General features: G+C 38.9%; 1 protein-coding gene across 1 annotated transcript; it reads right to left on the bottom strand.

The window, feature by feature from the left end:
• Positions 1–2225: 2225 nt before the first annotated feature.
• On the bottom strand, positions 2226–23457 carry LOC143019981 (RRP15-like protein). The gene is made up of 5 exons (XM_076176057.1): positions 23324–23457; positions 14390–14910; positions 10390–10478; positions 8863–9052; positions 2226–2424 (listed from the first exon to the last, which is right to left on the bottom strand). The coding sequence occupies exons 2-5, from the start codon at positions 14900–14902 to the stop codon at positions 2305–2307; spliced, it is 912 nt and encodes a 303-aa protein (XP_076032172.1). The 5' UTR covers positions 14903–14910; positions 23324–23457; the 3' UTR covers positions 2226–2304.
• Positions 23458–25000: the final 1543 nt, after the last annotated feature.

The following is a 25000-nucleotide window of genomic DNA, read 5'->3' as shown; positions in this document are numbered from 1 at the left end:
TGGGGTGGAGGGAGGGAGAGGAAGAGAGGGTGAGGGGAGGTATTGAGTGGAGAAAAAGTGCAACAGGAGAGAGAGAGAGAGAAAGAGACGGGGGAAAATAGATAAATTTATAGGGCCAAGGGTAGGAGGAAAAAAGAATGTGACGGGAGGGAATGGGGGGAGGAGAGGAGGAAGGAGAGGTGGAGAGAGAAGAATGAGAGTGAGGAGAGGAGCAACGGGAGTGAGAGGAATGTCAAGGAAGGAGAGACAGTGGTCGGTTGGAGACAATCAATACACTCTCGTGGCATCACAACACCCACGTGCTCTTCCTTCTTTTCGCGAGCTTCCTCCACCTCCCACCCCCAATCACCCTCCACTTGTTGGTGCTACTCCATAACCTGCTGCATTCCACCAACCATGTAGTTTTCCTCTTTTACCTACTGCCTTACCTCCCCACCTATTGCCTTTCCTCTTCACCTGCTACCTCCTCCCACTACCTGCTACCTTCCTTATTGTGTTGCCTCTCCCCTCTGCCTACAGCCATCCCCCCCAATCACGAACTCCCCCTTTTTACCTGCTGGTTATTCCCTCAACCTGCTGCACTTCACCTACTGTATCCACTATCCACCTACTGCCTTTGCCCTCCAACTATTAGTTCCTCCTTTCTGCCCTCCCCTTTCCCCTGATGCTTTCACCCTCCACTTGCTTCCTTTACCCGCCACCTGCTGCCTCCATCCTCCACCTAGTGTCTACCCTCCAGCTGTTGCCTTCCACCTCCAACTGCTGTCTTCACTAATCAACTGCTCCCTCAACTTGCTGCTTCCCTTCTATGCGTTGACCTCTCTAGCAGATGGTTATTTTACCTACTCACCCTCCCAACTCCTGTTTCTCTTTCCACCTGCTGGTCCCTTCTACACCTGCTGACCCCACTCTCCTCCAACTACCGTTTTTTTCACACCTCAGTTGCTTACTTTTACTTTTTGTTTCTATTCCACCTGCTGCTCTTCATTAACTTGCTCGTCTCTTTTCTACCTGCTAGCCCCATCCCCTCTAACTGCTATCGCTCCTCTCTTCTTGGCTCCTTCTCATCCCCCATAGAAAAATCCCACCAAAGACAAGCAAGAACCACACTAACACATTGCATTCAGGACACGATCCAGCTTTCAAAGAATATCAACAGAGAATAGGTCTGATCACAGAATCAAACTAGATGCAACCATTACATGAGGATTTTGAACACATCTTACAATGCCCCATACTAACAAAACAGTATTTCTTCCTTGGGTGACTTATGGATCAATCCAGTTGTTATTTATGGTTACCTGGGACAATGAATTGATTACATGGTTTTCTGCCCTACAACAAGGATCAAAGTAATGTATCCTTCTCTGGTAGGTCTTATTCATTCATTACATACATATACCAAAGGCTTTTTCCCCCTTACACAAAGGGTAGCCAAAAAGAAAAAGGCATAGAAATCACTCCCCCCCAGGTCATTTCCCATATATTCCACTCCCTCCACCCTCCTCATTACTATTTCATACAATCCCTGTCTCTTGGCATCAATGATCTACGTGGCTGCTAGACATGATCCTGCAAAGTAGACATTGGAGAAAATGGTCTGTTAGGAAAAGCAGTATGTGAGGATGAAGTCTTTATTGGTACATTTCACATGTTTGAGCTATCAAGTGCTTGATGAGGCTCCAATGATAAAGACTTCAATCAAGACTGTCTTCACATGGGGCTTCTCCTTACATACTTGTTGGCAGTTGCCTCTCTCTTTCAGAAAACTGTCTCCCTGCTGCCAATCTTTAAAATCTATAACGCCCTCACTCCCACCTGGAGGTGACTGTCACTTCGTCTCTGAACCAAGCCCAAGTTCTTTCTCCATCAACTTGGACTATTTCCCATACCAGCAAAACAAACAAACAAACACACACACACACACTTTTGTAAGCTGGTGATGCGGGAATAGTCAGTTTGTTGCCCCTGGTCTCTATTGCAGGAGACCCCCAATTAGGGTTGTTTTGGTACATTTTGTTATTACTCTTAGTGCTCTATTCTGTATTGTTTGTGTTTATCTTACTGATTGATGTTTCCTCAGAAGATCAATGGGAGGGCCTGACAATCTCTACTAACCCAACATAAGACAACGCTCCATTTCCTTTCAGAGATTAATGGAAGGGCATAAGAAAATCAATGAAATAACAGGACTGACACCTTATTAGGGATAATAATAAAAAGAAAAGAAAATCTTCAATATATTCTCTATCATCATCTGTTATGGCTCTTCTTTTGAAATAACATTAATTACACAGTAAACTGTCAGTCATCGTCTGACTCTTGCTTGTCCCAGCCTTCTAGAGTTGGTTCTTTATAAAAGTTGTCTGCAAGAACACTCCACTTTGGTTTCTTCGCTATGTTGTCTTCTTCCTCCTTCACTTCCTGGTAAAAAATAAACCAAAAGGACAGTCTCAGTTCACTTGTTCTGGTAATAAAATGAGATGAAGACAAAAACCACCTACACCTACACACCTCAACAGTAATAGTACTGACAGCAGTACAACATTTCTTATTTGAGCGACCTGTGGGGAAATCCAGGGGCTGTTGCCACATACTTTAGGGCTGTAAGTCACAATCATGCCAAATGATCACCTAATAAAATAAATCAACCTATTTGATATCAGGAGTAAAGGTTAAATGATATTGATCTTAATGTTTATTTTCTTATTCATTTTCACTGTTAGTTCCTTGATGTATGGGTTGAAGTTCATGAGTATCAAAAACAAGGCCCAGGATTTTTTTTTTCCCATGGGATAAGTTTGCCCATTTAATTGTATTATAATTATTTTTTTTTCTTCTCATGCTTGTCTGGAGTGAGCAATGTTACTAATGATTTCTGAGGGCCTCCATTCTTTTTATCCGAGCCATTGTGCTGTGTCTTGCGACACTGCTTCTGACCCAGGGCAGTGGACAAGGTGCAGGGATGACCCGTCATCCAGGAGGTGCTAAGATAAGAGGGAGGGTGGAGGGGTGTGGAGTGTATTCAGGGATGGAATGGGTGGGAATGATTTTTTGCCTTTTCCTTTTTGGCTACCTCCCTTGTAAGGGGAAAAAAGCCTTGGTATATGTATGTATGTATTGTTCTTGTGTGTCAAAGTATGTCTGGGTGTTCTTATCAGTTATTTTGTAGTTGTGATGTTGGGTCATCATCATCAGGTCATCAGCACAGGTGAGTGCTTCAGTGTTTTATGTTCTGAACCTGGAGTGGGGTTACTTGAAGAAATTAGATAATGCTGGTGAAATTATGGCTCTTTGGAAGACTCCGTTATATGACATCTTTTTGCCCCAGAAATTTGGTTCTGAATTACTCTGCCCTGTATGCCAGCAAAGAAGTCTGTTAGCTATTTCTTGTTATTGTGGATGTTAGTCTCTATGATCTTTTTGGATCTTGGAACTTTATCAAATGTCTTGTTTATGTCTATTATCACCAATATTGTCCTTTCTGTAGGTGATTTCTTGTTAAATCCATCCAGCACTCGTGTGATAATTGTGTGAGAAGAGTGCTGGTGGAGTGGACTTCCATGAAACCATGTTGTTTTGGGGAGGTTGGTAGATAAGTTGTTTCTTTCTGCAACCAATCTTTCCATCAGCCTGGATGTGGATAATAATGTGATTGGTCTGTGAGATGCTGGGTTTTCTGGTAGTTTGTTTGGTTTTAACATGGGTGTTACATGTGATCTTTTCCAGATTGTTGGAATATTGCTGCACAACCAGGCCTTTATTGCATTTAGGATGAGTTATTTTAGATGGATATTTGAAATCATGGCAGGGTCTTCTGCATAAGAAGGATTTAATGACGGTAACATAACATGGGGATGGTATAAGATAAAGTGATTAGAATTTGTTTTTGAGTGGAGATTAGTCTCTGTCCATAGAGAAAGCTTTGTGACTAAGGTCTATATTGATGTTGCCAGTCCCCAAATATATATATATATATATATATATATATATATATATATATATATATATATATATATATATATATATATATATATATATATATATATGTATGTATGTATGTATACATAGCAATGGTTTCTTCCCCCTTACAAGGTATCCAAGTTAAAATGCATGTACCCACTTCCACCCATCCCACTTCTATCAACCACCCTTTTCTCCCTCCCATCTTAGCTCCTCATTGATCATGGATCATCCCTCTATCACACTCATTACCTTGGGTCAGAAGCAATGCAGCAAGACACAGTACATCCACAGCAAGGCTGTTTCACTAAATCTGCGACTCCCCTTCTCCATCCCTCAACCTCTACCTTCCACACCTCTTTTACTAGTCTTCCTTCACTCATTCTTTCCATGTGTCCAAACCATCCAAATACCGTTTCATCAGCCCCATTTGCCATCTCCTTTTCCACTCAGTTCCCCCCCTCACCTCCTTGTTTCTCACTCTATCCAACCTTGTAACCTCTACCATACTTCTCAGACATTTCCTCATTCTATCCCTCCTTGTAATCCTCACCATACTTCTCAAACACTTTAAATTTCCAAGTCTCTGTCCCATATAGTGTTGTAGTCTCAATTACCCTTTCATAGATTCTTCTGTTTGCATACAATTTCAGATACTTATTTCTTATGAATTTTTTCATTCCCCAAGACATACAGTACTACCTCTCATTAACAGACATTAATTAGCTGTGTTTGCGGTGTTTTCGCTGTGTTTTTGGTCCAGTTGTTTAGTGCTGTGCAATCACTATGCCACCCAAAAACCACTCCAAATCAACGGATTATTCACATCAATGGACACCGTTACTCCTCTTTTAGTCCGTTAATGAGAGGTAGTACTGTATATTTACTTACATCATTCTACAGTTTACCTCCTCCCCCACCAATCCTCCATTCCCTGCTGTATGTGACTCTAAATACTTAAATCTATTCATTTCATCCAAGTTCTCTCCTTTAAGACTTATCTCCAACTTCCCGCCACCCAAATCCCTTGTATATATCACCATCTTGCTTTTATCCACATTTACTTTAACTCTATTTTTCCCATCAGGGGTTAAAAGCCACTAAGTAGCATGCAGCTGATACTTTAGGGTCTAAATGGGGCACCCCTATGGACCAGAGCCACATGTCATTTTGTCTGAGGTAGAGGAAATCTCTATTCATGGAGAAATGATGATACTTTATTATACTGCAACTGTCCCTCTGTTATGCTGTCTTTCCACTCGTTACTGTCCTGTACCATTTCTCTGAATATTCATTTTCTCATTTTACCAAACCCTCTGGTGGGGGAAAAGAATACTGCCACCAAGTCTTTCCACTTGAGTCATATAAGGTGACAAAAATGGGATGGGGATAGGACTAGGCATCCTTCTTCCTGTAGCCACAAAGGGGACATTCCTAAAAAAAGTAAAGGCATAAGAGGGTCTGGGAGGAGTTTTCCAACCAGTACCCTATGGTTTGGGTCTTTTAATGTGTGTGGATGTGGTACAGATGAGAGTAAAAGGGAAGAGATAGGCAGTATGTTTGTGAGAAGAAAGATGGATGTGTTGGCATTGAGTGAAACTAAGTTGAAAGGGATGGGTGAGTTTGAGTTTGGGAGTGTAGTTGGGAAGTTCTCAGGAGTGAAGAGAGGATGAGGAAAAAAGGAGTGGCTATGTTAGTAAGTGAAAACATGGGTAAGCATGTGGTGGAAGTTTCTTCAAGGTTAATGTGGATGAAGGTGAAACTGGGAAGAAAGATGTAGGTTTTTGTAAGTGCATATGGGATCAGTTTCTTATGTGTAGTTGGGAAGGCTTATGGGAGTGTCTTGATTAAGAGGATAAGGAGAGGAACAGAGGGAGCAATTGGTGAGGAACAGTGTGGGTTTTGGACGGATAGGGGTTGCATGGATCAGATTTTTGTGCTAAGGCAGATATGTGAAAAAGCTTTAGGAAAAGGTAAGGATGTTTTTTGGGACTTTATTGATTTGGAAAAGGCTTATGACAGGGTAGACAGGAAGGCACTGTGGGAGGTATTGCAGATATATGGGATAAGAGGAAAGCTTTTAAGAGCAGTCAAGAGTTTTTACAAGAATAGTAGAGCTTGTGTTAGAATCAGAAATGGAGAGTAAGTGGTTTGAGGTAAAGGTGGGACTTTGTCAGAGATGTGTTATATCACCATGGCTGTTCAATTTATATATGGATGGGGTGGTGCGAAAGGTAAATGCAAGGGTAGTGGGTCGGGGATTGGAGGTTATTAAAGAAAATGGAGTAAAGTGGGAGATAAGCCAGCTATTGTTTGCTGATGACACTACACTTGTGGTAGGATCAGAGGAAGGATTGGGAAAGTTAATGACAGAGCTTGGGAAGGTGTATGAAAGAAAAAAAAATTAAAGGTAAATGTGGGTAAAAGTAAGGTGATTAGATGTACAAGGGGAGAAAGTGGCAGCTGATTTGAAGTGAGTATTAAGGGAGAGAGACTGGAGGAAGTGGATAGTTTTAGATACTTGGGTGCAAATGTGGTGGGAAAGGAAGGAGTGGAGGTGGAGATAGAATGTAGATTGAGAGAAGCAAGTAAATGCCTTGGGGGATTAAAAAGTGTAATGAGAAATAGACATTTGGGAATGGATGCTAAGAAGATTACATGAAAGAGTGATTGTGGTGACAGCACTGTATGGGGCAGGAATATGGAACATAAGAGAGGAAGAGCGGAGGAGTTTGAATGTGTTTGAGATGAGGTGCCTGAGAAGTACAATAGAGGTTACTAGGCTGGATAGAGTGAGAAAACGAGGAGGTTGGGATATAGGGTTAATGAAAGAGTATTGGGACAGTTTGGACCCATGGAAAGAACGAGTGAAGAATAGTAAAAGAGGTGTGGAAGGCAGAGGTAGAAGAAGTGAACATGAGGGGGCAACCTACGATGAGATGGTTGGATGGGGTAAAAGGGGCATTAAGAAAGAGGGGAATGTCTGTTGAAGAAGGAAGGGAGAAGACAGAAGATAGGAGTGAATAGAGAATGATTGTATTTACTTAGTTGTAATATACGGGAGGGGAGCTATGCTCGTGGTGACCCGTCTTTGTATCTCTCCGCATCAAGTTTTATCTTAAAATCTTGTATAGTGTTAGCACATACTGTTTTGTTGTCTAATTTGTTCCATGTATTTATCTCTCTGTGTGGGAAACTGTTCCTTTTCAAGTTTTTTCTATAACTATCCTTTTTCAATTTTTTTCCGTGTCCTCTTGTTTTACCGTTGTCCCACATTAATAGGTCGTTCCTGTCTAAAACTTCCATTCCTTTCATTATTCTGTAGATAGTTAGCAAATCTCCTCTTTCTCTTCTTTGTTCCAGAGTTGGTAGGTTCAATTTGAATAGTCTTTGCTCATATGTTAGTTCGGCGAGTGTTGGTGCTAGTTTTGTTGTCGCTCTTTGTAATCTTTCTAGTTTCTTAATATTCTTTTTGGTACTGGGTGTCCAAAGTGATGCTGCGTACTCGAGTTTTGGTCTTATTAGTGTAGTAAGTATTTTCCTTATCATTTCTTCGTCCATATAGGTAAATGCCACTTTGATTGCTCTCAATAAGTTGTAGGTTTCTCCGAACATCTTGTTTATATGCTTATCTGGTTTCATGTCCTTTCCAATCATCACTCCAAGATCTTTTTCATAGTTTGTTTTATTTATTTTTTCTTCCCCAATTCTGTAATCTTTTGATATTCTATTTTTACTCTTTCCAAATTCCATTATGCTGCATTTCTTAATATTGAATTTTACTTCCCATTTTTGAATCCAATTCCATATTGTGTCCAGATCTTGTTGCAATGAGTTGCAGTCCTCTTCCGTTTTTACCTTCTTAAGTAATTTTGCATCATCTGCAAAAAAATGTATATAGCACTCCACGCCTTCATTCATGTCATTAATGTATACAGCGAACATGATCGGTGCCAGTACTGATCCTTGATGATGTGATACATGAAAAGGAGTTGGTGGGGGATGGGGGGTGAGGGAGTATGTGTGAAAAATAAATTGACACAGCCCGAAAGGTTTCTTTCTGTCTTTTCCTTTTCTGCATGAGGGGACGGAGATATTTTTTTTTTTTTTTTTTGCCGATTTAATGAAGCAGCCTTGCTGTGGATGTGCTGTGTCATGCAACACTGCTTCTGTCCCAAGGCAGTGGGCGAGATGCAGGGATGACCTGTCATCCAGGAGCCAAGATAAAGGGGAGGATGGGAATGGAGTGTGTGGGGATGGAATGGGTGGGAGTAGATTTTATCCCTTTGTTTTTTGGCTATCTCCTTTATAAGGGGAAAAAAGCCTTCGCTATATGTATGTATGTACTTTAACTTACTCCTATCACTTAGTATTCCAAATGCCATCACTCTATCCATCCTCATAACCCCAACCATACTTCTCAAACACCTTTATATTTCTCTTCTCTGGCTCCCTTAAATTCCAAACCTCTTCTCCAAATTTTCTATGTACATGTATTTACCCAATTGTAGTTTACAGGAAGGGAGCAACACTAATGGGATCCTGTTTCTTACTCTCTAATTATCACACTTGGATACAAATTCACATATAGTTCTAACCTGGGCTATATCATACATATACATATACCACAGACTTTTTCCCCCTACACAGGGGGTAGCCAAAAAGAAAAAGGCATAGAAACCACTCTCACCCATTCCATTTCCTATATATTCCACTCCCCCTCCCTCCCTCTTATCTTGGCACCTCCTGGATGACGGGTCATCCCTGCTTCCTGTCCACTGCCCTGGTTCAGAAGCAGTGTCACAAGACACAGCACATCCACAGCAAGGCCGCTTCATAAATTCAGCGACCCCCCTCTCCATCCCCCCATCCTATATCACAAACAAAAATTAAACTTACATCTTTGACCTCCATTTTAGGTGCATTTCTATTCACTTTGTCTCCTTCACCTTTCAAGATGTCAAGGAAGGCATCTTTCCCGGCCCTTTCCAGAACCTTCTCTTTTTGAGTGACTCCTTGTGCCTCTGCCAACTTCCTCTTCAAGGCTTTGTTATGCTTCTCAATGGCACCCAGAAGTTGTACCACACCTCTGTTTGAAGAAAATAAATTCATCATACATACATATACCAAAGGCTTTTTCCCCCTTACACAGGGGGTAACCAAAAAGAAAAAGGCATAGAAATCACTCCCACCTTTTTCATTTCCCATATATTCCACTCCCCTCCACCCTCCTCCCTCCCTCCTATCTTGGCACCTCCTGGATTTAGAAAATAAATTCAATCAATAAAATATGTAAGAGCATGAAATTTCATTAAAAAAAAATTATATCTGCATTTCCCTATATTGGTTTATTTGTGACTTAATTGACACCCGTATGGTCCAGAATCATGCTATATTTTTTTCTTATATTTGGAGAAAAGATGTGACCATATAAAAATATGTTGTAAAGTGGAACTAGGGAAGTAGACAAGAGGTATAAAAGAGTTGGTATAAAATGTCAAGTAAAGGAATCAAAGAAAAGAGTAAGTGATGTAGGTGTATGACTGAATATTTTTGAGAAATTTTCTTTTTTTTAAAGGAAGTGAAAAGAGTAGTGGGGGGAATCAGAGAGATAGGAAAAGATAAAGAGTGCAGATGGACAGATGTTATTGAAAGTTAAGGTGTAAAAATAGGCATAGTATTGTAGGAATTTGTTAACCTCTTCGATACAATGACGCCTATGTATTTACCTAGTTGTATTATACAGGAAGAGAGCTATGCTCATGGTGACCCATCTTTGTATCTCTCATGAGGTGCAAGTAATACAAGGATGCCAGTGTTGGCATCTTGATCATATTTATTTTGTAGACGTAGCCGAGTGACTCCCAAATTTAGTGAACTTGTTTGATCATGTTTATTATTATTATTCAGTGTTAAAGAGAATGAGTAATACAGCAGTGACTTCATATTTTATAACATAAGTAGTATGATGCATTATACATTAGGCATCCAATGTTGTGCTTGAGAATTAAAGGTGGAGGAGATTTGGGAGGGTTAGACTGTGGCAGTGGGAGAGGTCGAGAAAGTGATTGATGGGAGAGAGGAGAATCAATCAATTCTCTGCCTCTAATCTCCATTGTAGGAGACCCATGGTTCTTAGGTGACTTGCAACCACCTCCTCATCTACCCAAAAGTAATTTATGGAACAAATGAAAAGAACATCCCTTTGTCCATGTCAACCCTTTATCCATCTACAATATCACTTTATTCACTCGTCTTTTGCACTTCCTCTACCCAGATCTACAGACATTTCTCATGTTTTCAAATTTATATGACTGATGTGAAATGGGGTTGTATCCTTTCCATTCCTGTTTTAACTTCAATTACACTGAAAAGCTTATCAACAAAAACTATAACATATATGAGGTATTAGTATTTAGGACTTACTTTGTTGCTAGAACCTTAAGACGCTTTTCTTTTTCTTTGTCGAGCTTGATATCTGGTTTCACATGTGACATTTCTTCCCATAGCTTTCTCTGAAATAAATACATATATAATAAATAAAAGAAATTAATAAAATAGATATGAATATATAAAATTATCACAAATAAATAAGTTAATATATAAACAACATAACTGCAACTAGAGATTGAATTAATGAGACAAGAAAGCTTTATAAAGTATGAAAATCCACAGCTATAAGACTATATTCTTTTATTCTACAATGACAGGATGGTAAAAGATTTAAGATATTGAAAATTATATATCTTATCTAGTAAGCAGTACAGGATTATAACAAAGATGGCAGATCTATTTTAAACTATAATGTAGTAGGATATAAACTTATATTCTCCCAATATTCACAATTATATTTTAGAAAGCATTAGGAAAAGGTAAGGATGTGTTTGGGGCTTTTATGGATTTGGAAAAGTCTTATGACAGGGTAGACAGGAAGGCACTCTGGGAGATATTGTGTTAGGATTAGAAATGGAGAGAGTGACTGGTTTGAGGTAAAGGTGGGACTTTGTCAGGGATGTATTATGTTGCCTTGGCTGTTCAATTTATACATGGATGGGGTGGTGTGAGAGGTAAATGCAAGGGTAGTGGGTCGGGGACTGGAGATGGTTAAAGAAAATGGAGAAAAGTGGGAGATAAGCCAGTTGTTGTTTGCTGACAACACTGCACATGTAGCATGATCAGAGGAGGGATTGAGGAAGTTAGTGACAGAGTTTGGGAAGGAGTGCAAAAGAAGTAAGTTGAAGATAAATGTGGGTAAATGTAAGGTGATGAGATGTACAAGGGGAGAAAGTGGCAACTGACTGGAAGTGAGTATTAAGGGAGAAGGACTGGAGGAAGTGGATAATTCTAAATACTTGGGTGTCAATGTCACGGGAAACGGAGGAGTGGAGGTAAAGGTAGAATGTAGATTGAGAGAAGGGGATTAAAAATTGTAATGAGAAATAGACACTTTGGGAATGGATGTTAAGAAGTGATTGTATGAAGGAGTGATTGTGCTGACAGCACTGTACAGGGCAGAAACATGGAACATAAGAGAGGAAGAGAGGAGGAATTTGAATGTGTTTGAGATGAGGTGCCTGAATAGAGTGAGAAATGAGGAGGAGAGGAGGAGAAGGGGCATGGAAATGGAGTTGGGAGATGGGGTTGATTAAAGAGTATTGGGATGGTTTGGACACATGGAAAGAATGAATGAACTAAGATTAGTAAAAGAGGTGTGGGAGGCAGAGGTGGAAGGAGTAAACATGAGGGGGCGACCAAGGATGAAATAGATGCATGGGTTAAAAGGGGCATTGGGAAAGAGGGGAATGTCTGTTGAGGAGGGACAGGCAAGGACAGGAGATAGGGGTGAATGGAGAATGGTTGTGTATGGATGATGTTGATGTGTGAGGGGAGTGGGTGGGAGATGGGGGGTGAGGGAGTATGTGTGAGAAATAAATTGATGCAGCCCGAAGGGATTTCTCCCTGTCTTCTCCTTTTCTGCATGAGGGGATGGAGAGAGGGGTCGCCAATTTAATGAAGTGGCCTTGCTGTGGATGTGCTGTGTCTTGCAACACTGCTTCTGACCCAGGGTAGTGGGTGAGATGCAAGGATGACCCATCATCCAGGAGTTATATGTATGTATATACCAAAAGCTTTTCCCCCCTTATAAGGGAGGTAACCAAGTCAAAAGGCACACACCCTTCCCACCCACTCCACTCCCATCCACCACTCTCACTCCCTCTCATCTTAGCTCCTCGTGGATGAAGGGTCATTCCTGTCTCTTGCCCACTGCCCTGGGTCAGAAGTAAGCAAGATATAGCACATCCACAGTAAGGCTGCTTCACTTAATTGGCATCCCCCCACTCTGACTTCTCATGTGGAAAATAGAGATGGGGAGATCTGCCTTCTATATACCAATATATATATATATATATATATATATATATATATATATATATATATATATATATATATATATATATATATATATATACATACATACATACATACACACACACCAGTGTACATCATATATATCATATACCCTTAGGTTTCTTAATCCAACACTCATCAACTGCTACTTGTCCAGATGTTTGGGCCACAGACATAACCCCACTTCAGGAACTGGTGTTTTATGGGCCAATTCCTGAGGTAGGTTTATGTCGTAGACCCAACTATCCACACAAAAGGCAGTTGGCAAGTGTTGGATTAAGAGACTTAGATGCATGTGTATATATATATATAAGGGAGAGCGACTGGAGGAAGTGGATAGTTTTAGATACTTGGGTGCAAATGTGGCAGGGAAAGGTGGAGTGAAAGTGGAGGTAGAATGTAGATTGAGAGAAGCGAGTAAATGCCTTGGTGGATTAAAGAGTCCTCTCATTTTATGCAATGGGGGGACGGAGAGGGGGGGGTCGCCGATTTAATGAAGCGGCCTTGCTGTGGATGTGCTGTGTCTTGCGACACTGCTTCTGACCCAGGGCAGTGGACAAGGTGCAGGGATGACCCGTCATTCAGGAGGTGCTCAGATAAGAGGGAGGGTGGAGGGGTGTGGAGTGTATTCAGGGATGGAATGAGTGGGAATGATTTTATGCCTTTTTCTTTTTGGCTACCCCCTTTGTAAGGGGGAAGAAGCCTTGGTATATGTATGTATGTATATATATATATATATAAATATATGCACACACATATACATATAAATATATATACATACACGACGGAAACGACTAGTTGTTATTGTACGGGATGTGTAGGCTATGTTTCTCGTGTGACTGATAAGGTTAAATATAGTTCTTGAAATAAGTATAGTTAGCACAATGGAGAAGGAAAAATATGAAAAAATATTGAATGAACCAACAAAGAGAGGCCTGGATATAAGGTTGAGTAACCAAGAGGAGTAATCCCCAAGAGGACATGCTTGACATACCAAGAATAAATCAAAGGTGGGAGAACTACAGTTTTTCAGGTTTTCAAAGAAATCCAGGAGAAATAGGTAAAGGCCATATAGATAGAGAAGTTAGATATAGCAATGCATTAAGAAATCGTGAAGTAAACGAATTATTGGAAGAAATCATTGATTTAAAATTGGACTACCGAGCCTTAGGGAATTGATTATTTTGCGTAAGAGTAAAGAACAAACAATTAGAGAATTAAGTGACCTAAATAGCGAAATATGAGACCAAATAAAAAACCTAGATGTTAGGAAATTGCATGGACTGGATGGAATTGCAAATTGGATACTGAAAGAGTGTATAGACAAACTGTTGGACAAATTATACAAAATAATAAACTTTTCACTCAAAGAAGGAAAGGCACTGCAAGATTGGAAAGTACAAACATAGTACCAATATATAAAGGAGGAAACAAAAAGGATCCTACAAACTTTAGACTAGTATCCCTTACAAGCACAGTAGCAAAAATGTGTGAAAAGGTTATCAGAAACAAATGGATCAAACACTTGGAAGAGAATAAAATATTAAACCCTAAACAATTTGGCTTTAGAAATGGAAGACTGTGTATCACAAATTGTGGTACATATGAAGAGAGACTAGCAAAACTTGAGCTACAGACATTAGAGCAAAGAGAGGAGACTTGATAACTCTTTATAGAATCATGAAAAGCATAGAAACTATTGATAGAGAGGATCAAATAAAATGGGATAGTAGAGCTACAAGAGGACACGGAAAGAAAATCAAGACAGTTATAGAAGAGACCTGAAAAAGAACAGCTTTCCCCACAGGGTAATAGATGTTTGGAGCAAGTTAGATGAAAATGTGGTGTATGCAAAAACGATACATAAATTTAAAAAGTCTAGATAAAATGAGATATGAAGATGGGACACCACAAGCATTGTTCCCCTTCCTGTAAAATACAACTAGGTAAATACACACACATATATATAATATATATAATACAACAATAGCAAATCTTAAAATTCATAGCTACTTACTTCTTTTAGTCTTTCCCAAGCACTCTGTGTAGAGACAACTGGTTTTGCTTTATCTTTTTTAATTTTCTTTACAACTCCATTTTCCTCTACTTCAAAATCATCTTGATCATCACTTTCTCTTTTTTCTACGGGTTTGCCTTTTTTAGCTTTACACAAAATATCGGACTTCTTTGTGGCTAAAATCCTGGCCATAACATTAGCTAAACCTGCCTGACTTTCATCATTTTCATCATCACTCTCCATTACATCTTCATCTTCACTTTCGATATCTGCTTCACTTCCTGACTCATCCTCCACTTCGACCTTTTTTTGTTTCTTTTTTCTTTTGGCCTTTTTTGTTCTTCCATTTTCTTCATTGTCCTGTATTTCACCATTATCTTCTTTTCCACTGGATCTATTCAGAGCTAAAGTCGGAAGTTCTTCTAGGTCATCTCCAGGTTCAGACTCCAGATCTGACTGATCTGATTCACATTCTTCCACCACTCTTGCTTTGGTTGGTACTCCGACAGCCATTTTGTATTCTGTAACAATAACCCATGCATTAAAAGATCTAAATAAAAATATTCACCTAACATATGAATTTATATTATCAATAGGAAACTGGTTAACATAAAGCATGCATGCTAATTTAATTCTCAGTATGTATTACCTCTAGTTTTTCTTACTGAAAACCTACAACCTTCAATAACTCTAAATAAATGCATCTGAACTAGTGCAACCATACTTGTTATGAGAGCACTTTAACACTGTCTCATACATTTTTACAAAATAAAAGTACATACACACATATACATATACCAAGGCTTCTTCCCCCTTTCAAGGGAGGTAGCCAAAAAGAAAAAAGAAAAGTGAAGGATAATATTTAACCTATCTATAAACAAGGGTCTTTCCCAATTATAAGGGAGGTAGCCAGCCAAGGCACACACCAAGTTCCATTTACCACCCATGTTTCCGGCTCATCTTAGCTCTTTGTGGATGAAGGGTCATCCTTGTCTCCTCCCCACTGCCGAGGTCAGAAGCAATATAGCAAGACATAACACATCCACAGCAGGGTCACTACATATACATAGTGATCCTCTCTCCTAGTTCCCTCATGTGGAAAATGGAGAAAATGGTAAAGAAATCTCTATAAGCTGCATCAAAATATCCATACACAACCATTCTCCAGTCTATCCCTTCCCTACTCAACAGTCCTGTTGCTCAAATCCCTTTTCACCCCATCCATGCATTTCAATTTTGGTCATCCCCTCAAGTTCACTCCATCCACCTCTGTTCTCCACATTTTTTGTACTAATCTTTCTTCACTTATACTTTCCATGTGCCCAAACCATTCCAATAATCTTTCATTAGCCCTATCTGCCGTTTCCTTTCCTATCCCCACTCACCTCATCTCAGAGACATCTTGGAAACATTTCTAGGGGCCAAGTCTATGGGTACGTTGAATAACTCAAAATAAATAGTATCATTTTCAAGAAAACATCAGATAAGTTCTATTCAGTTTCCGAGTTGCTATGTTGTCTTCCCTCTGATGGAAGTCTTGGACCCAAATGTGAAAAGATGGCCACCACTATACTTATAAGCCAATTGTTTGTGATCTTTATTTACAGAAAGAAGACTAAACTGGAGAAAGAATTGGGAAATATAAACCCGAGATGTTTATGTCACCTATAGGAATGATTTGGTACGGTTTATACAGGATCTGCTCTGAATGCAGCCATTTCACATGCAAACAAACCAGAAACATTGCTTCACAAATTGCTAGTAATGAATGCATTCACCAGGTGGCAGTGTGATTAATCTGTGAGGTGAACCCACAAAATATTCTAGTTTTTAAGAGTTTTTAAACAGTAATTTTTTAATCTTTGTTACTCTTTTTTGCTATTATTATAATTATCATTACTGTTATTAAAAGATTTAAATTTTTACTCTTTTCCTATTTCATGGTACTGATTTTTTTTTTATTATAGGCAAGTATGCATATATAGTAATATGCTTATTTGTTGAGATATCTTTGCAAGCTGACTGAGACTTATTATCCTCTTTGTGGGGGGTTGATTGTTACCCCAATTGATTTTTTTATTGCCAAGTTCTGACTGCAGCACAGCTACATTTCTCCTTAAGAAATATTGAAACACAGTACTTCTCTCCTTTCAGATCTTCAACAACAAAAGCCTGCATACCCTGCACCTGCACAATCCTGTTGGTCCTAATGACTTCCTGGGCCATGATCACCTGAGATGTTGCTATTTGTCCAGGGTTTTCTGAAACTGGAACACCCTGGAGGAGCAACAACAGGAATTTTCAGAACTGGCGGTGTACTGGCATTTTCAGATTCCCTTGACAGGGACATGTCAGGTCCTGTGATGTCTCATGAAGTACAGAAGTTGGTATCCATGATGTTTTGTGGAAGAATTAGATCTGTGGGGAATGTGAGGTCCTCAGGTTTCTGAATACAGATCTGAAATTCCTGACACAGCTTGTAGTTACCAGTGGCACAGAATACTTGTAAGGTCCATTGGGGTGCCCCATATAGACCCTAAGGTATCAGCTGCATGCCACTGAGCAGATTTTGAATATTAATAATAATAGAAAGAAAAAGAAACAGATCACAGGTTCTATTCATTACCAATATATTCTCAAAAATAAAAGGTATAATTTTTCCCCCCGTGGATTTCCATAAAAATCAACACAGATACTTTTCTGTCAGCCTCTTACATCATTTTTTTTTATCAATCTAACTTAATTATTTTGATATAACCATACCAATGTCATTACATAATTCTAAGAGTCCAAAGAAGCAGGTGATCTTTGGATATGTCACAATCTCAAAGATGTAGTTATCCAAATGATAAGCAATCAAGGTGATGTTTTACAGATCCCTGGAAAGCTGCCATTTCTCTGATTCCTTCTGTTGTACATTCTGTACCTGACATAGGCTGTGAGGACGTAGCACTTGGTTTAGCATAAGGTCACAAGGCATTGCTGAGAGAGCCTGGTAGACTGTAATAGGAGTCTGTCTTGCAAGTTGATATTTCTTTAAGTACTGAAGGACAGGAGTGGGCATGTTCCCCAGTGCTGTTATTACTGTTTCTGTGAGGAGTGGGTTGGTACTCGGTCCCATTGCTGATGTAATGCACTAGAACTAGGTATGGATCACTGATCAGCCACCATCCATGTTGTTGGAGTGTTCCAGTTTTACCTGCTTCAACTTGTGATAACAAATTTTGACAACAGAATTCTGACATCTGACTAGAAAGACACAAATTCCATTGCAGGTTTAATTTTATGTTTTTATGTGTCAATCTAATGTGCTATTATAAATTTGCCTAGGCCTATATACATATAGAACATTTAACATGTTTAATGAATATTAGTATAATAGGCGTAATTAAGGGGCCAATTTGGTCGATTTATGGGCCGAGTTGGTCGGATCATGGGCCGAGTTGACCCTACATCGTGTATCATGTCTGTCTGTCTCTCATATGACATTCCTTGGCTCTGACCATGGAGCTAGGTGTAGTCTATGCTAAGAACTCTATCTGGCAAATTTGTTAAACATCAAATCTTGGACATTGCATTCTAACAGGTTTGGCATTTTTGCATAATCCCCCACCATCTCCCCCAAAAAAAGGTTGATGGAAAGAGATGCATAGGTCAAATCTGTGGTGGGGGATTATAGTTGTCATGGCAACATGATAGGTGTTAGTAAGAATAGTACGAAAGGAAGCTCCTGCATTGTTTTTCACATGCTCAGGTGATTTGACCCATAAAACCTTCACATGCCAAGTTGCAGGTTAATTGGGCCAGGGTTTTGGATTTTATGGATGATTATCTCTAAACTAGCTAGGTCAACATAAAAATGGAATTCCTGATATTTGAGCTGAAGTAGTTCTCATGGAATGCAGAAAGTTGCTGTGAGTACAATGCAATTTGAATTATCCATCTAGCTGTCCTAGTTCTTGAGATATTGCATTTTGAAGGGAATTAAATCGGGCCTATTTCGTCCCAGGAAATCGGGCCGAAACATGCGGTCTGACTAATTGCCGATCAAACGTAAACAATGATGGTTTTTACTGAAATGCACAATTCTATATAAAAATTTAGCATATGGTGGCATTATTTGACCTATTTTCTTTAAGATGTGTGATTTCCATGTAATTTGATCAAAGAATTACATTTCTATCCTCTGCAAAATTACCCACTACAGCTACGAATACCGTCAAATTACATGAAAATCACACATTTAAATAAAATAGTTGAAATAATTAAACTATATACAATCTATTACACTAATAACACAATAGTAAGAAACTTAATTGAGTGTAGTTTGATCCATACCACCAGTGATCATAGATGGTGGCCTGGACGAATCGTAGCTGTGGTCCGTAATATTACATAGGATAAAAACGGAACTTCTCTTTGATCAAATTACATGAAAATCACACATTTTAAAGAAAATAGTTCAAATAATGCAACCATGGGCTACTCTCTAATTACACATATATCACTACACTCTACACTTCTACAGTCTACAACTCTACACTCGGGATATATCACTACATTGCAGGATTTGTACGTACCCACCTATCTGCAGTGACGTTCCGATATTACCAGGTATATGTTCAATGGGGTAATTGATAACTGTGAAATTGAATTTTTGGGTAATCATCATTTTCATTGGGAAACACTGCATTAAAAGGACAAATCAACTCTCACCCAAAGGATGACAGATTACATACTACTTCACTCTAATTTTTACTAGGGACGGAATAAGTCAACTCACGCCCACATGGCAGCGTAAACATAAGTTATACCAAAAATTGGGGAGGACAAATCAACTCCCACCCAAAAGATGATAGATAACATACTACTTCACTCTAATAACACTGGGGAAGAAATAAGTCAACTCACACCAAGATGATGCATCTAGAGAATGAAGTCCAGGTCTCCACGAATCAAATCGACGATTATCTCATCTGGAGTCTGGTACGCCACACTAGTGCCACCCTCATAACTGAGTTTGAACTCCATTCCACATTCTGAGTCTACTGCCGATTCAACTACACCACTGTACTACCTGTCCTTCCCGTCATTGTTCCACTTATGCGTGAACTGCTTTCCTAAGATCTGCTTTGGATCCCGAAGGAATTCCAAAATTTCATTGTCTGCACTGACATCTGATCCAACAATGCCCATAAGAATGTCCGCCAGCTGAGAATTGGTCAGCTTTGTCAGCGCCGGATTCCCAATGTCGACGTGCAGAACTTTTTGGTAAATGTTGATCTTAGGGACTGGGAACGAGCTGTTTTCGATTTGATGTGTTCCACTGCATCCACCTCATCTGGGGTCGTGGCCAATCCTCCATCGCGGAATGCTATCTCGAGCCACTTCTCGTATTTTGTCCTGGACTGGTCCTCCTTCAGTTGAATGTCCTGCTGCTCTTCAGACATCTTCCTCCGGATCTGCTGCTGGTAATGGATGGCGTTATCTTTTTCCTCGTTTCGCAGCTGTCTGGCAGACTTCTTCGCTCGGTCGATGACATTGCCCATGGAACCTTCATCCTTCCTCTCCAGCCACTCTGCCGTGCAGTTATTCCGAAACATCACCTTTGCTTCAATATACGGAAGTTTTGTGCTGGGAGCCCTCACCATCTCACGGTCAGACATGGCGAACGCCTTTTCCCCACTGATATTGGTAGAGGAGCAGGATGCCGCCTCCTTGACTAGGGCATCACTCGGACACCAGAACTTACCACCGGGAAGGCGGTCACTCAGTTGTCGATGCATAACATTAACAATCACACCACACATCTGGCAAAGAAGCTTTCCTGTGGATTCATCAGTTTGTTGCATATGAAAGACAATTTCATTAGAAACAAAATACTTTTTAATTTTTTTAAATAGCTTGAAAAATAAGGGAGATACAATTTTTTCATTATTTTTTATCCCGAATTTTTGGCTAGACTTAACCATTACAAAAGGTTAGAATTAAGGGTGGTAATTTGTAAAGATTTCGGTAAAGAAATACACATTAACTCTAAACCACTGGTCCAATTTTATTAAAATTCTGAATAATAAGGTTTTATGGATCAACAAATCACATGAGCATGTCAAAAACAATGTGAGACATCTCCATCATACCATATTTGCCTTTTCATGGCAACCATGAAGTTGTCAATTTTCAGATTATCATCAATGAAATCCAAACCACTGGCCCAATTGACATGCAACTTGGCATGTGAAAGTTTTATGGGTTAACAAATCACCTGAGAATGTCTTATACCATTCTCACTAACACCTATCATGTTGCCATGGCAACTGTTGTCAATTAAGAAATAATCAATAAAATCCAAACCGCTGGCCCAGTTAACATGCAACTTGGCATGTGAAGGTTTTATGGGTCAACAAATCACCTTGCAGGGCCTTCTTCTTATACCATTCTTACTAACACCTATCATGTTGCCATAGCAACTGTTGTCAATTTAGAAATAATCTATAAAATCCAAACCACTGGCCCAATTGACATGCAACTTGTCATGTGAAGGTTTTATGGGTTAACAAATCACCTGAGCATGTCATTAACATTGCAGGACCTTTTTCTTATACCATTCTTACTAACACCTATCATGTTGCCATGGCAACTGTTGTCAATATAGAAACAATCAATAAAATCCAAACCGCTGGCCCAATTGACATGCAACTTGGTATGTGAAGATTTTATGGGTTAACAAATCACCTGAGCATGTCAATAACATTACAGGACCTTCTTCTTATACCATTCTTACTAACACCTATCATGTTGCCATGGCAACGGTTTGTCAATTTAGAAGTAATCAATAAAATCCAAACCTCTGGCCCAATTGACATGCAACTTTGCATGTGAAGGTTTTATGGGTCAACGAATCACCTGAGCATGTCAATAACATTGCAGGACCTTCTTATACCATTCTTACTAACACCTATCATGTTGCCATGGCAACTGCTATAAATTAAGAAATAATAAAATCCAAACCTCTGGCCCAATTGACATGCAACTTTGCATGTGAAGGTTTGATGGGTCAATGGATCACCTGAGCATGTCATTAACATTGCAGGACCTTCTTCTTATACCATTCTTACTAACACCTATCATGTTGCCATGGCAACTGTTGTCAATTTAGAAATAATCAATAAAATCCAAACCACTGGCACAACTGACATGCAACTTGACATGTGAAGGTTTTATGGGTCAACAAATCTCCTGAGCATGTCAAAAACAATGCAGGACCTTCCTTTTATACTCCTCTTACTAACACCTATCATGTTGCCATGGCAATTGTTGTCACTTAAGAAATAATAAAATCCAAACCCCTGGCACAACTGACATGCAACTTGCCATGTGAAGGTTTTATGGGTCAACAAATCACTTGAGAATATCAAAAACAATGCAGGGCCTTCCTTTTATACTGTTCTTACTAACATCTATCATGTTGCCATGGCAACTGTTGTCAAATTAGAAATAATCAATAAAATCCAAACCGCTGGCCCAACTGGCATGCAACTTGGCACGTATAGGTTTTCTGGGTCAAAAAATATCCTGAGCATGACTAAAACAATGCAGGACTTTCCTCTTAAACCATTCTTACTGACACCTATCACGTTGCCATGGCAATGATATGTCGAACAGGCATCTAAGCTTCAAGAAACTTAGATTGCACAACTGCACTATTACCAACGATTTCAAAGTTGCTCATATCCGGTAGAATAGAGGCTAATAAACAACATTTTTACATTAAATATTATATGATTTAGTTTCTTGCCTTTACACTTTTACTCGGAAAACTAATTTGCCAAGGCTAATATCAAAAATTGTGTTGAAATCTGTAAGAATTAGTAAAGTTTTGAAGAACTGGGCATAAACTTGTTTAACAACAAGATAATTTTAATACCTTGCAAATGTGCTGAACGCTCCAAGCATTCAAACTAAGCCAAACAAAAATCAAAATCCAACGGGGCGCAAAAGATGGCGATAGCGGCACCGCGCATGGTTTCACTCATGACTATGTGCCTACATGTATTGCCATTAAGCTCAAATATCCATTAATCAATGATCTTAAGCTTCTCGTTTCTAGGGGAAATAGGTTGAAAAATATGTTCATTTAGGTTAAAATATTGTTTATTGATGTCTTGCCTTAATATTTTTACTTGGAAAACTATTTTGCTGAGGTTGATAACCAAACTTCCGTTTAAATCTGTGAAAATTTGTTTGTATTTCAAGAATTGAGCATACACTTGCACAACAATATGATTTGAATACTCTGTGCATGCGCTGCACGATGCAAGCATTCAAACTGGGGCATACTTATTTAAGCGGGTCGCAAAAGATTGCGTTGTAAACACTACACGTGCGATCGTGGCGTCACGAGCGGATGCGCCCGTATCTACAAGATGACAGGTGTTAGTAAGAATAGTATAAAAGGAGGGTCCTGCATTGTTTTTGACATGCTCAGATGATTTGTTGACCCATAAAACCTTCGCATGCCAAGTTGCATGTCAATTGGGCCAGGGGTTTGGATTTTATTGATGATCATCTCTAAATTGACAACTTAACAGTTGCCATGAAAAGGCAAATCTGGTATGATGGAGATGTTCCACGTTGTTTTTGACACGCTCAGATATTTTGTTGACCCATGAAGCCCAAGTATTCCAAATTTTAATAAAATTAGACCAGTGGTTTGGAGTTTATATGTATTTCTTTACCAAAATCTTTACAAATTTTTGGGCAGAGTTGGACCTACACCTAAAAAAAAACCCTCTTGCACTCGTCTCTCCATTTCAGTCTTGTACACTATACCCTTAACTACTTATATAGAATCTCCTCTCAAAAATAAGTCAATATATGACAAGAAAATGAAGTTTTCAGGTACTCTACAAGGATTATTAAGCTTTTACGTACCTTCTATTCAATTCTTCTCATTGCCGATCCTCGTGTTCCATGTTTTGTTTGTGTCGATGTAAACAAACGAACATGTTTGAATACAACGGCAATGCACTTGACTCACCTGGTTTAGAGACGTTTATATCAAATAAAAACAAAGGAAAAATAGATAATATGTAAATACATATTAGTTTTAAAACAATTTTCTGGTATTCTCTATGAGTGGAAGAAAAATTCATAGGACTCTACAATTTGTAATGTAAAACGCCACTTTGAATTAGTAAAACGTATGGCCTCGACAGCTCATAGAAAATTACAGCATTTTTAGAGTTAATGGAAATACTGTACTTGTGTATTATTAATAAATAATTACTCCTGTATCAGTGAAATACATGCCTATTATATGACCAGCAATTTTACACATTACCTTACAATTCCTAAAAGTTATTAAAATAATATAAACACACCAGACAAAGTAATGACATAATGATAATGCAAATAAACTGATTATCCCCGTCAAATACAATGTTATGCCAATGTAAATGAAATAATAATAATAAATTAATGATAGCATTGGGAAGGCTTACTGACTTGGAAATGCCTCACCATTATTCATCTTTCCCTCTCTTGTTAATAATTGGCAACATTATGTAATACATAATATGATATGTTGATGCATATATCGATTAAAACACACGTTACGTAATTTCGCTATATGAAATTACAGATCACTCGTACGGATTGTAAACAAACAGCTCCGTGTCATTAGTATAGACTATAGAGTTAAATTCGAGAATTAGGAAGGAGATTAACAAGTCTACGTCCTATACCTTCTCAACAAATTGTTGTTCACATTAACTTAAGCACGTGCGAAGTAAAGGTAAGGGTGATATCAGTCATATCACTTATATATATTTCCAGAACATGAAAAGACTTCATGGAATTTGGTTAATGGTATACCGGTAGCATTTATGATCGAATGTAACTTTCGCTAACATGATTCACAATAATCATGTATATTTTCTTGATATTGTCAATGAGGATGGTGACATTAAAGCTTAAAGTTAATAGAGTAGATGAAGTTGATATTTGACATATTATATTAATATGTTACTTTATGTATTGCATATCATATCCCTAAGTTCTGTTATATCTCAACCAAGTATTAGAATTTTGTTTTGAACAGCAATCGGTCAGCCATTCAATATTCATAGTCCACTGCTGAACATATGCCTATCCCAAACAGTTCTGTGCATTGCATGGCTGTACCAATCGGTGCTATATCACTTTTGCTTTCTTGTTTCTCCATTTTCAATCCTATCTTGAATCTTCCTCTTGTTTGACTTGTATGTTTTCCATCTCATGGATGGTGTTACTGTTAACGGGTCTCACTAATTGCCGAACAAAACCGATAAAAGCCGAACATACCAACAAAACCCAAACAAGGACAGTTTTTGCTCAAATGCACACTTCTATATATATATGGTTGCATTATTTGAACTATTTTCTTTAAAATGTGTGATTTCCATGTAATATGATCAAAGAGAAGTTACGTTTTTATCCTCTGCAAAATTACCAAACATTGCTACGATTCAACCCAGCCCGCCGTCTATGATCACTGGTGGTATGGATCAAACTACACTCTTTTAAGTTTCTTACTATTGTGATATTAGTGTAATAGACTGCATATAGTTG

The sequence above is a fragment of the Oratosquilla oratoria genome, chromosome 38 (genome assembly GCF_046742065.1).
Source record: "Oratosquilla oratoria isolate Oo_2021 chromosome 38, ASM4674206v1, whole genome shotgun sequence".
In the NCBI taxonomy this organism is placed as follows: domain Eukaryota; kingdom Metazoa; phylum Arthropoda; class Malacostraca; order Stomatopoda; family Squillidae; genus Oratosquilla; species Oratosquilla oratoria.
The sequence above is the reverse complement of the archived record's forward strand: the minus strand, read 5'-3'. Positions and strand labels throughout refer to the sequence as shown.